This window comes from Cuculus canorus, chromosome 4, assembly GCF_017976375.1.
Source record: "Cuculus canorus isolate bCucCan1 chromosome 4, bCucCan1.pri, whole genome shotgun sequence".
NCBI classification, from domain to species: domain Eukaryota; kingdom Metazoa; phylum Chordata; class Aves; order Cuculiformes; family Cuculidae; genus Cuculus; species Cuculus canorus.
This window is the reverse complement of record NC_071404.1, coordinates 65406106-65418724: the sequence shown is the minus strand read 5'-3', so window position 1 is coordinate 65418724 and position 12619 is coordinate 65406106. Positions and strand designations below refer to the sequence as shown.

Sequence of the window (12619 nt, the reverse complement as noted above, 5' to 3'; positions counted from 1 at the left end):
ATCACAGCTCACTGACTGTAAAAGTTTTTGTTTTGGTTTGGGATATTTTTTTCCCCCTTTTTTTTCAGTCTTTCTAGCACTGGCTCTTAAAGACTTCTCACTTTTTGTCGCTTTATAAGGAAAAACCAGCTCAGTTTATCTTTTGCTTATTTTCTGGAGCCTGCAGGAAGCCTTTGCCATCCTAAAGAAAGACATACATAATAGAGCAGCTTTAGCCCAGTAAGCCAGTCTTTCCCAACTCATCAGTCAAAGTGTTATGCAAGTGGCCCCCTAAATTGATAAATTCCCACAGTGCCTGTTGACCCAGCTGCCAAGTGCTCATGCAGCAGGTGTTGTTTTCATGACCACCCTGACAGTAATACAAACTGTTTAGCAGTTGCATTGACCTCTTAGCTATTAACATTGATACAGGCTTCACTAGGGACTAGTTTTCAAACATGACAGAATTTCTGAAGACTAGAGGTCATGAACAAGTATACCATATAAGAATAAATTTGATATGCTGCTGAGTTTAAATCTTAAAAGCCGTGAGTTTTTTCCACATTATTCCCATGTAGTAAATCTGGAGACAAGTAACGAGCTCTTGGCATCTCTCCCAGGACTAAAGGTATGCTTTTTAATTCTAGAAGCTATACCTGAAGAGATGCTGTATTTATTCTATGACAAGTAGTAAATTTAATCTATGATAAGTAGTGAAACAGAATTAGTTTTTCTTGACATTTTCCCTTATAAAGGGAAAAAACCCTGAACAATTAATGCACAAATACTGGTGATATACTTAAGCATCATTCTAATACTTATATCTTGTGTGCAGTTACATGAAGCATACATTCTTGTTATGTATTTTGTACCATAATCAGGATTTCCACAGCCTTGTGTCTTGTCTGAATTTGAACATCCAGGAATTGTAGCTGGGTTTTTTTTCACTTTAGTGGGAAAGTAGAGATTTTTGATATTGTGTCAAAGGCACAACGGAGGAACTGTTTTCTGCTCAGTACCATTGTATTACTGCTGAATTTGAGCCTCCATTTGCATTGATTTATGTATGTCTGAGTTACAGGCTAGTGTATATAGCGACTAAACCTCTCTGTGTGTTTAGTGGAACTGTGAAGAGATGCACTAAAGCAAGCATGAAATCCTAAGCAGTTCCAGGATGAGTTTTAATCTATTAAAGCATGTTAGACTTTTATATGCCTCTAAACTAATAGTAGAGGCTACTTTCTTATACTAGCTGCAGTAATGCAGCAAAAATTATTTTACACATCGCACAGTCAAGAATTCCCAGCTCCCTGCACACATCAGCGATGGGACCCAGCAAGGGCCCCAGCATCCAGTGGTTTTTCCTCCATGTTCCATACATTTAGAGTTGTTACACAGTTTTGTGAAAGCGTGTTTTAACAAGCAAGATATACTGCACTGTACTGTATATATGAACAGCTCTTTAAGATAACTAGAATTGTACAGACCATATAAATAGTCATTATCAGCTACATTTTTGGCTGACTTTCTGCGAACCAAATAGTGCTTACTGTAAGAGTAATCAAACTGTACCCTTTAGAGTTTTATAGATTGAGGGATGCAAGGAAAAAAATTCTCTTCACCCCACTGCGTGGCTCGATCTATTCCCCTACATTTTCCACATCAAGAGACACAGTGAAGCACTAGTAATATAAACAAAACCATAGGCTTGTCTAAGTGCTGGAAAGATCAAGACCCAACAGTCAGTTTCAAAACTTATGTTATCTTTGCAAAATTCTGTTCAACTTATGCTGAGCCTGAAATTTTCCACCCCATTAAAGCCTTAAGAATGCAAAGTGTAAGTATGACGAGGCAGAGACTTTCCCTTGATACCTGTTGGTACCATAACATCATTCAAATCCTGAGAAAGAAACGTGGCTTTTCCTGTAGTACAACTATGGAAAACCAGTAATTCTTCTCACGCATGAGAAGGATTCTGCTGCAGCTGCATTTGTATTCCTCTTCTCCTAAGGCACTCTGCCAACCAGAATTTTTTCCATCTTTGTTTCTACTCCACCCCACCATTAATAAATATTATCCGAGGCTGATGAGTGCAAGTTATTGATTGATGGTAGAGTAAAAGGCAAGGTTATATTCACAAGTACCAAGAGCACTAGAAGACTTTAAATCATACAAGTGACAGTCGTGCTTTGCTGGATAAAAAAAAGAAGAGAAATGTGAATCTTGCCTGCCTAATTAAATACAAATAAAAAAAGAATGATATATTCCAGGGCCATCATAGATAAATTCTTTACATCTATTAATAAAATAAATAATTATCTTCACAAATCAAGTATCATGGTGACTTATGAGGTTGTTCTTTGCTAAAGATGTGCCACTGGAACTCTTTTCCAAGAGATGCTCAGAAGCCTGAGGTTATGCTTCCTGCTAAACACAGTACTGTACTTGTGTTTGAGCACGAAAAAGACTCCCATTTAAAGTAACTTCAAAAAATGGGCTTTAACAGAGAGATGAAGAAAGAATGTTGTCTCCTATGCAGATGCCAATAAAGAAATCAACTCAAATATAGGGGGGAGGGTTCAGCAGCAGGAATTAGAACACATATCTTTTTGCTTTAAATCAGAAAAAGTCTCCACTGAAATTCAGATAATTTTGTAGAAGTGTTTCTGAAACAGCACTGCATGTTAATCTCACATATAATTTTTAAGTGTAGGAACTTAATTAGATCATACATAATGCACTCATTAGTACAGAACTGGAATTCCTTACAGATCAAAAAAATAATTAATTATATTTAAGAGACAGCTGTGGAAATACAAAAAAAAGTGAAAGGTTTTCAAATATGCTGACACACAGAAAGTGTCAAAACGTATTTCAAAGCCCTTAAATAATACAAGACCTTAAGTCGGATCTCAGAACTGCTTGTGAAAACCAGACCTTGGTAGTACACTAAAGATGCATCTACACATTCTTTCTGTCCTTAACATCTTTGGGGAAACAGTTCTTCTGAACGGATGTTTAAATAATCGTGGTAGTAATTAAGACTGAGCAGAGAAAGTGCTATGGTGAAACAAACCAGTGAGCCTGTATTCTATTACTCTGTTTCAAAGGAAAATGCAAGAAACCCTGTAATGTACCATTAACAAGCTGCCTGCCAAAATTGCGGGGAGGGGTGAAAGCCCAGTCAGCTAGCGAGGAACTTCTATGACATTACGTATGAGTGCTTATTTTTCTTAAAAATGATTTTTACCCTATCTAATATTACTTTGAATGGCCCCATTGTGCATAGAAATATCTTTAAAAAATCCTACCAGAACATGGGCTTCATTGATATCTTAGAAGCCATGATTTCAACTAGTTAACTTTATTTTCTTTAGCTTACTATTTTCCCTTGATATTTCTTCTGACGTTGAAATGGGAAATAAACAAGAATGCCCAATTTTCCTCTTTTTTTCTGCCAGTTTTTCCACACTTCTATCATATGCTTTCCTTCTCACACTCCAAAGATCATCCTTCTCTCCGCGCAGAAATATCAATCTACAGTTTTAATATTTGTCAGAGTAACCAGTGCACAAGTTGCTATTCCAGCTATTTGCATATAATTGGGGGTTTAATACTGATGGCAGTATAATGACCAATGTTATTTTCCATTCTATTCTATCTCATACAATTTTGGTTTGGTTTGGTTTGGTTTGGTTTGGTTTGGTTTGGTTTGGTTTGGTTGGATTGTAGCTGGACACTTAGCCAAGGTTTCTCTGAGCTGTCCACAAAACTATTAGCATCTTTGTTGTGCCAATTTCAAGCTTAGGAATGTATGGCAGTAGTTCAGAATATTTCCTTGAGAAGGAATAATTTTGTATTTGTGGCTGATTAACTTAATGTGCCATTATGCTCCCATTCAATTATTTGTTTCGATCTTTGGGAGATCCTGACATCCTTTTCTCAAACTTATTCCTGTGCAATCAAACCCACAGCAGAGAGAAAATATAGTACCTGTAATGGGAACCTGTAACCTTGTCATGATCCTATCACTATCAGTCTCTAGCTGCTGAACTCAGACAGCAAATAAAATAAGTGGTCAGCTTGATGACATACTTCTGAATTGAAAAAAAAAGATCAAAACCAACCCAATAAACATCTAAAAAAGCATTGGAAATCATATCAACAGGTAGGGCATACTTAACTTAAAACACTTAAGTGTTTATTACAACCTAACACTACGGAAGGATCACTATAGATCCTTCTTTGTTAAGGAAGATGATGTTGTGCTTTTTTTAAAATAAAAAAGGCTACTGGATATCCAAAATATTTTGTAGAGCCTGACAAATAAAAATTTACTAGGTAAGACTTGACACCAAGACGCCCAATAAAAAAACTATCAGAAATATTTTAAGTCAGCTGAACTGGAATTTCCTTCATGCATACATTTCACAGAATCACCCACAGAATGGCTGAGGCTGGAAAGGACCTCTGGAGGGCACCTGGTCCAACCATCCTGCTTAAGCAGGGCCATCTACAGCCAGTTGCCCAGGACCATGTCTGGACAACTTCTGAATGTCTTCAAGGATGGAGACTTCACAACCTCTCTGGGCAACCTGTGCGAGTGCTTGGTTACCCTCATAGTTAAAAAGTTTTTCCTGATGTTCGGATGCTTCAATAAGCATCTTGAATGCATAATCTGAATATGATTTCATGAAAATACAGACACAAAAAATCTGCAAAGTCAACCTGAACTTGTAGAGGGAGCCAATGCTTTCACAAAAGTATTATGCATGTCATAATGTGTGGCATAGGACTTGCTGTTCAGATTATTTTTCACAGCATATAATTGGAAATATTGATTTATATTTTGCTAGAAAAGCAATAAGACACCATCAGATTCTGTACTGAATTATATTACTGTTTGCGCTCTCTGAAGAAAAGCCACACAATCAGTAGAATTTAACATGTCTAATGTTGACATTATCTAGAGATAGCTGCCAGCGATCAGCTCTTCAGCAAGCTGGTTTTGCCAGGTTCAAGCTTCTAGAATTCTCAAAGACTACTATTTAATCTTGTAGAAGATCTCTGAAGGCAGTTATATGTAAGAACAGCAAATCACGACATATTTTTCTGTAACATAACATTTAATCTCTATGTCTACTGTTGGTTTTGAGGAAAAATAGCTATCCCCTCAGAACACAGATTTCTCCCACTGGTAATACATAAAAGAGAATCAGGCTTTTAATAAAAAAAACTAAAGTTTCCCTCCTTGACCCTGACTTTTAACTATCTGCTTGGGTCTTATATTTTTATTCAGGCCTTTAGTCCCTGAAGAATGCAAAAGAACAGCTCAGCCTGCACAGATACTGACATCTGAATGCTCAAGGCATTGTCGGAATGGGCACTGCACTCCCACAGGAAAATGCTGCTGTAATCAAGGCTGGGAAGGAGAATTCTGCAGAACTGGTTTGTATATAGATTCATAGCAACAAGTGAAAAAAGCAGTGAGATGTCATAATTTGCTTTTAATTATTTGCTGAGAGAAATTTTCAATATCTATCATTGACCATCTGACAACTTTAAAGAAATACTGGTCTCACCACTGGTAGGAAAAGAAGTAGTCTTTAAATGAGTTGCAACAGTTACAACATCTAATGCAATGTGAACCATTACAGAATGCAATTAATAGCAGAAATAGGGGAGACAACGGTATTCTTATTTTTTCATCAAAATCGTAAAATTAAAGGAAATGCAGTCAATACATACTCCGTGTTTAGACATTTAGCTTCCACCTGCAGATTATCATTGTCAGTGTCTCATACGAGTTCCTTGTCAGGAAAGATGATAAATCAGACCTGCAGGCAACTATTGTGTATTTTGCACTTTGCTAATGTAATGCAAGCAACTTTGTTTTGATACATTCTTAGTTTTGGTCCCACAAAATAAAATGGGTCTAGTTCATTAAAGAGAATTCTAAGTACAGCTAAGAATCAGAAGACAAATTTAATCACAGTGCTTTTACTAAGTCCTATCTTGTTGCTGTAACATATCTTTCAAAAGTCACTTGAAAAGGGGATTGTGATCAAATTAAATGTTGGGTATGCCACCAAAGGGGTAAGATGAATGAACCCAGAGTGCCCCACAGCTATGCTATTACTGTCTCACCAAGGCTGTGGTTATGCTGAGCTGTATAACTCTGGCCTATGCAGATCTCCTAGAGCAAGCCTGGGTACTAGGCATCTGTGTGCATCAGCACAGTTTTCAGAGCATATTTGCTCAGCGAGTTTCACCAGATGCCTATAGAAAGAGATAATGTAATGGCAGTAGAACTCAAAAAAGGAAAAGTATCAAAGTAAGATAAAAGAAGGATCACAGACCGGACCAGGGATAATTCAAGTTGGAAGGGCCCTCAGGAGGGTCTTGCTGAAGCAAGGTCAGCTATGAGGTCCTTATAGCCTGGCGCGTGGATTTCAGCAACCTCCACGTTTGCAGTGATAAGCAGGAGTGACTTGGCTTGGAATGAAATGAAACGAATGAAATCACTAATGATATCTTACTGGCAAGATTCACGAGCTGGCCATCGTACAGCCATGCAACAAAAGCAGGTTGGAGAATTGGATGAGGTAATCAACTTCAGTTGTCCTCACTTGCCAGTCAGAGACTTCCTGCATTTAGAGAATGAGGCCCATTCTCAGCCCTTGCCCAAGTGGAATTTAAAGTATAAAAAACATAAATGAACATACATGGGTCTTGAATAATGTTTCATTTAAAATATTACAGCTCTATGATAGCTAATTTGATAGATGCAGTGTACAAGAAAGCTACAGAAAATACATGGAGTGAGGACCTTTCTTTCCTGTATCCCACTCAGCACTTAACTGAGATGTTCTAAGTTGGACCTCAAGGTACTATTATAAATTAAATAAGAAAGTTACCTTTTGAGGCATCAGTTTCCTCCTAGGATAATTAAGAAACTCATGAATAAAATCCAGAAACCTGTTTTCATATAGCATATTATAAAGCTCTCTAAATCAATAATAGATAATAGCATTACAGGGCAAAATGTCTGCAAAAAGAAAGATATATTCTATTTATCACAGTGGTGTGAATCTACTCAAGAAGAAAATACTTCCACAACTGAAGTTATTAATTGTTAGTTTTGCTAACACTGACAGAATTTAAAATAGCACTTATATTTGAAAAACTTAAGGAAGCTGATTAAGCTAGAACACTATAGGTAAATCATCAGGCATCTGCTAAAGAGAGAGGGGAAAACTTCAGAACTTAGCTAATTGATAAAAGTTGTCAAAGAAAATACTCTGGTTCTTTTTTTCTAAATGGAATTCAATTTTGTCCCAAGCGTATATGATTCAAAAGCCACAGGAGAGCATCTCTGTGGTCAGTTGCAGTCTGCTCTGCTAGGGAGAGTGTGTAATGCAGAACTCTGCACACACAAAGGGGTTCGCCTGAGATTCTGTACTTGCTAGCTTGGAGGTGGCCAGGTGCTAAAAGGTCTCACCAACTTGAGGACTTTTTGGGTTGCCTGTATAAGGAATGGGATGAGGGAGACCACCACTGCTGAAAGATCTAGACGTGCTCTATGGCATGTTTTCAAATGCTAAGACACTTGGAGCCGAAAGTCTTTTGAGGCACATCTATGCACTCCAAAATCAAGCATGAATATGGGAATTTCAAATATCCACTATTTGAGTGTCACAGTCTGTGCTGGCTGATGCCCTCAGACACAAAATTATTCTCCCTCAAATATTCTAAAACTCTAAAAAATAAGCTTTCAAACCTGCTACTTTTTCATCCTTTCTATTTTGCTTTTAATTTATGTGCTTTATCCTTATAAGTTTAGAAAAGCTCTAAGTGAACATGTACTGTATCTTTTTGGTTTGTGATGTTCTAAACAAATCAGAAAATCACTGTTTTTTTACCCACAGCAAAATGTGACCCAGCCTGCCGACATGGAGGTGTCTGTGTAAGGCCTAATAAATGCTTATGTAAAAAAGGCTATCTCGGCCCCCAGTGTGAACAAGTGGATAGAAACATCCGAAGAGTGACCAGGGCAGGTATTCTTGATCAGATCCTAGACATGACATCCTATTTGCTGGATCTAACCAGCTACATTGTATAGTTTCTGGGACTATTTGGAAGCTACACTTTCAACGGGCATTTGTTTTGAATCCTGTCATTTTTAAAAGACTGTTCTCCTGCAACAAATACCGGTGATTTGATTTACTTTATTAATTTAAGTATAATATTCACAAAATGTGCAGATAAATTCTTTGTATGTGTGTAAATATTCCTGTACGTCTCCACAGACGTACCCATACCCAATACGTGCACACATACGCATGCACGCACTATCACAAATATGGTTTTACTGCTAGTGGAATTTTTTTTTCTATTTATTTCTTCATGAGAAATAGTTTACAAAGTAATTCCACTGAAAACCACATTTTCGTCAAAGGACTTTCGTGATGTCTTAATGGATTCTTTGACACCCCAGAAATCTCGTGTCTGTACCTATCTGATCCTAGCAATAAGAGAGCGTTTTTCAAACATCGCTGTATAAACTGCTGGACTTAATAAAATCCAGTTGTAACAGTTTCTAAAGTGAACTGAACTACGTCATGAGACGGTATTTCAGAACTCCTTAATACATTCCTATCTAGGCAATTCATTGTAAGACTGTAACCTTCACCTTCATCAATGTAACTCTATTACAGAATGTTACGCATTTCTTTATCTAGCATAGATGCAAAAATCTGGTTATCGCAGCTTAATATCAAGGTTGTTTCAAGTGTTTAATAATTAAATTATATTCGCATATTTCAAAGCCAGTCATTCTAGAAGGTCTGCTTTTTATCATATATTTTATTTAACGATGGGCACTGGGTTCATGTTACATATTTATATTATTTTATTTTATTTTTATAATATAGACATCACCTAGATGAGACAGCTTTACTATGTCCTGTAAAATACTAAAGTTACATTTTTCACCAACTTAATTGGAAAGACGGGGAAAGAGAGAGCAATCACACTCTTTAATGTGTTGTGGATCTAATCTAGAAATGTATCCTTGTGTCAACTTGTATTCATTTACGATGGATGAAAAAAACAACTGCCAACCAATCATAATAAAATTCCAGCATATGTTAATTGTGTTCATAAAGTGATTTTCACTGTAACAGGATGGGCCAGATTACACATGAGTAGAGTGTTGCATTTCCACACTGAATAGAACGTCCCTGGACAAGAGCTCACATGAGCACGTGTTGGCTGTTTAAGATGTCACTTGTACAAAATGTATAACGATTCTCGCCAAATGTGGTTCTAAATGTAAATGTTCCTTGAAGAGCTAACGTGAAATTGAGTCTTTGTAAATGTATCAATAAATATGGTGTACATGCTATAGTCAGGTATTAATAGTCTAATTAGATGCATCTTCAGAACTGGTGCCCTCTTATCTCCAGCTCTAGGGCATTACTGGCAGTTTCTTTGCTCACTACTTACCGACCATCAGATTTCCTTTAAGCTACCTGGTTTTTATAAAATCTTGCCCATGAAAAGAAAGCAGAGTAGTGACAGTGTGCACATCCTATGGTGCTTATAAGCAGCTGCTCATGTGTCAACAATTTATAACGCTTCAGGCTATAAAATCTCAAAGACTTTAGCCATCACACTCTCTGGTAGCAAAATTACTTCTCCAAGTCAGTGACATGCAACAAGTTTCTTTTATAGAAAGTTGTCATTTAGGAAGTATTAAATCTGAAAGTACAGCATGACTGATACTTGCTTTTCTCTGCCTTGCGGACTCCAGCTCAGAGGAAAAGAAAATTACATTTGCCTTCCATATATATTTGACTGGGTTTCGAGTGACCTCATGCCAAATGGAAATTGGTTGAGAAATCTTGGTTAAGTGCTCACCGAACAATGGTCTGCATTAAAAAGTGCATGCATAATTTTGCACAATGTAGATTCAACTGACAGTCCATTGAAAGACGCCTCGGGATTAAATGAGCATGAAGACCAAATTGCCCTCTCACCCCAGAAAAGGGTGGTCCCTTATAGTCACACGAACACTTCATTGGCTAAGCAGTGTGACCAATCTTAAAATGAACCCTGTGGTAGCATCTGTAGGTTAATAGCAGCTCTTTGTCTCTGCTGCTTTCTGTCTTTAGTCTTTTCCCCGAATTCCATCACAAAAAGTTTTACAATTAAAAAATGTCCTGACAACCATTTTTGTAAATTGACCTTAGCATCTAATCTTTCCTTATTCAACGTGGGTGACAAAAATGTGAACTTCTCATGAATGAGCCAGCTGTCTAAATCTGTCAGATAGTGCAGTTTTATTACACCCTTCATAATCGGCAAAGCAAGAAAGTCACTAAAGCGTTTTAGCAACATTTAAATATCAGAGAGAGATAACATCTTTAACATTTTCTTTAATGAAATATATTTAAAAAGAAACCCAACTTTAACTCCATTGTGATGCATTATTTTCAACAACCAGCTGGGTATATGCAATAGTTCTTTTCTCACTGCTTAGTTACTGGAGACTTAAAAAAATACCACAAATGGCACTTAAATTGAAGATGCTCAGTGATACAGATGCCATAGCCATGAAGAGAAGGGATAACAATGATCTTAGAGTTTTCTATCTTAATAATAAAGACAATGAATTTAACAGTGCAATAAGAAAATAGAACTCCAGTCAAGCTAAGAATTAAATTCAGGCCTCATTCAAATCAATGGCAAAAGACTTACATTGGCTGTGCTGCACTCAGAAAATTCATTTCAAAATTTAAGCAAAATACTGTATTTTATTTTATTAGGAAAAAAAATTCTCTTTGAATCATTCCATCAAAACTTCAAAACTAAGGAGGAATCTAAGTGAAGATTAGAGGGAGAGGGGAGACAGTTTGTGGAAAGTGTTTTACCTCATTTTTAAATCATCTTTTGTATCATGTGAAAGCAAGTGTCTGCATTAAGCCCACATGGGTACATAGGAAGTCCCAGTGGAAAAGAAGTATTCTCAAAAAAAAAAAAAAAAAAGACACAAAAAATCCTAGATGCTTATTTATCAAAAGAACTTATACTATTAAAAAGAGTGAGTAAACCCCAGGCCTAACCACCCAAGATGCTCATATAAAAAGGGCAACTGCAGTAATTGCCCTGAGAATTGGCATACAAAAAAAAAAAAAAAAAGCCAAAACAAAAAAAAAAAAAGGATCTGTAGAAAGCCCGTTGCCAGTTAGGTCATTCTGCAGCTATTCTCACACAACCTCCGAGAGTGTCCCAGAATAAAACTGAGCTTATAAATGAAACTAGATAAATGAGGCAATTAGATAAGGGCCTCCAGAAGGGATTTTATGTATGTGTTCAAGTTGTCTCTGTCTCTCTCTGTCTCTCTGTCTCTCTCTCTCCCCTAATCTTTTATTCCATTCATTTCTTCCTTTATTCAAAGATACTGCCTCTCTGTTCCCCACACATTGTACATTTCAAGTACTCTTTGAAGCTTTCTACTGTTAAAGAGAACACATATACCTGTTGCAAGAAACATAACTCTGTTCCTGATGCCTGCTAGTTTATGACCCTCAGCACAGAAAACCTTCATCTTTTTCTTTTTAAATGCTAGTCAGAAAGAAAGCGTATTATCACAATATAAAGAGAAACATCTTTACTTCCATAGATAAATAGAGAAAACAAAAGATCTTATGTAAAATCAGCTACAAATTGCTTCACTCCATTTAAAATAAAACAGTAAACTCATTTTTTAATGCATCCAGTAAGAAATAGATCAGCCAAACCCTGCCTCTCAAGGAAATAAATTCCTTCCATTAACATTCAGGAACACAGATGCAAACTGTTTCTACCTTTAAATCTTCCCAGGTTATTCTATTTTATGCAAACAAAGTGTAAGTTAGGTATAAATAAGAGCATAAATTTTATATCGCCAACACAACACCTCTGTTTATCTCCTTCTTTCATTGACTTCTCCCAATTTTGGCTTTGCAGCTCCATGCTTTCTAAAGCCACAGCAAATGTCAATAAACCCTGCTAGCTGCAGGTGATGCTTATTATTTTTGAAACTGCCTAATAGATGTGTGCATCAAAGAGGCTTCTCAGCACGCTGAGGTTTTTATCTTTTGATCATTCCATGAAACTGTGTTGGTTTATAGTGAATTTTAATACTGTATCTTAGCTGGACATTTGCAGTTCAGGAGGACCGGCCACAAGCAGCTCAGCCTCAGGCTGGGAAGCTGAGCTATAGGAAGCCTGAAGCTGGAGGAAGGGAGCAAGCACTTGGTCACTATACAGTCACTGTGCTTATCAGAAGGTTACTGATCTCAATCTGGTAATCAGATGCTTCAAGTAAAAAGCAGAATGATACTCCTAGGAGGATGAAATGTTGCTTTTCAGCATGCACTTTCTCTACTTTGTACAAGTATGCAAAATGGAGAGTTTGAAAACATTTAGGAACAAGTAATTTTTCAGAGGTGTAAAGTCCCATTAAGGTGAAAATAAATATTTTTACATGTAATTCTACTTGCATTCATAATATAAGGATTTATACGACTGGATCTACATGGAAAAAAAATCTCTAAGGAAATCCTGCTCTGCTTATTTTTTCTTAATTATGTAA

General features: G+C 36.8%; 1 protein-coding gene across 1 annotated transcript in view; it reads left to right on the top strand.

Moving 5' to 3' along the window:
- Positions 1 to 11385, top strand: part of HHIP (hedgehog interacting protein) — a 77778-nt gene extending 66393 nt beyond the window's left edge. Inside the window, exons 12-13 of the mRNA XM_054066008.1 lie at positions 5279 to 5427; positions 7908 to 11385. Coding sequence (XP_053921983.1) covers positions 5279 to 5427; positions 7908 to 8101 — 343 coding nt within the window. The 3' untranslated portion in view covers positions 8102 to 11385. The remainder of the gene's footprint in view (positions 1 to 5278; positions 5428 to 7907) is intronic.
- The last annotated feature ends 1234 nt before the right edge of the window (positions 11386 to 12619 follow it).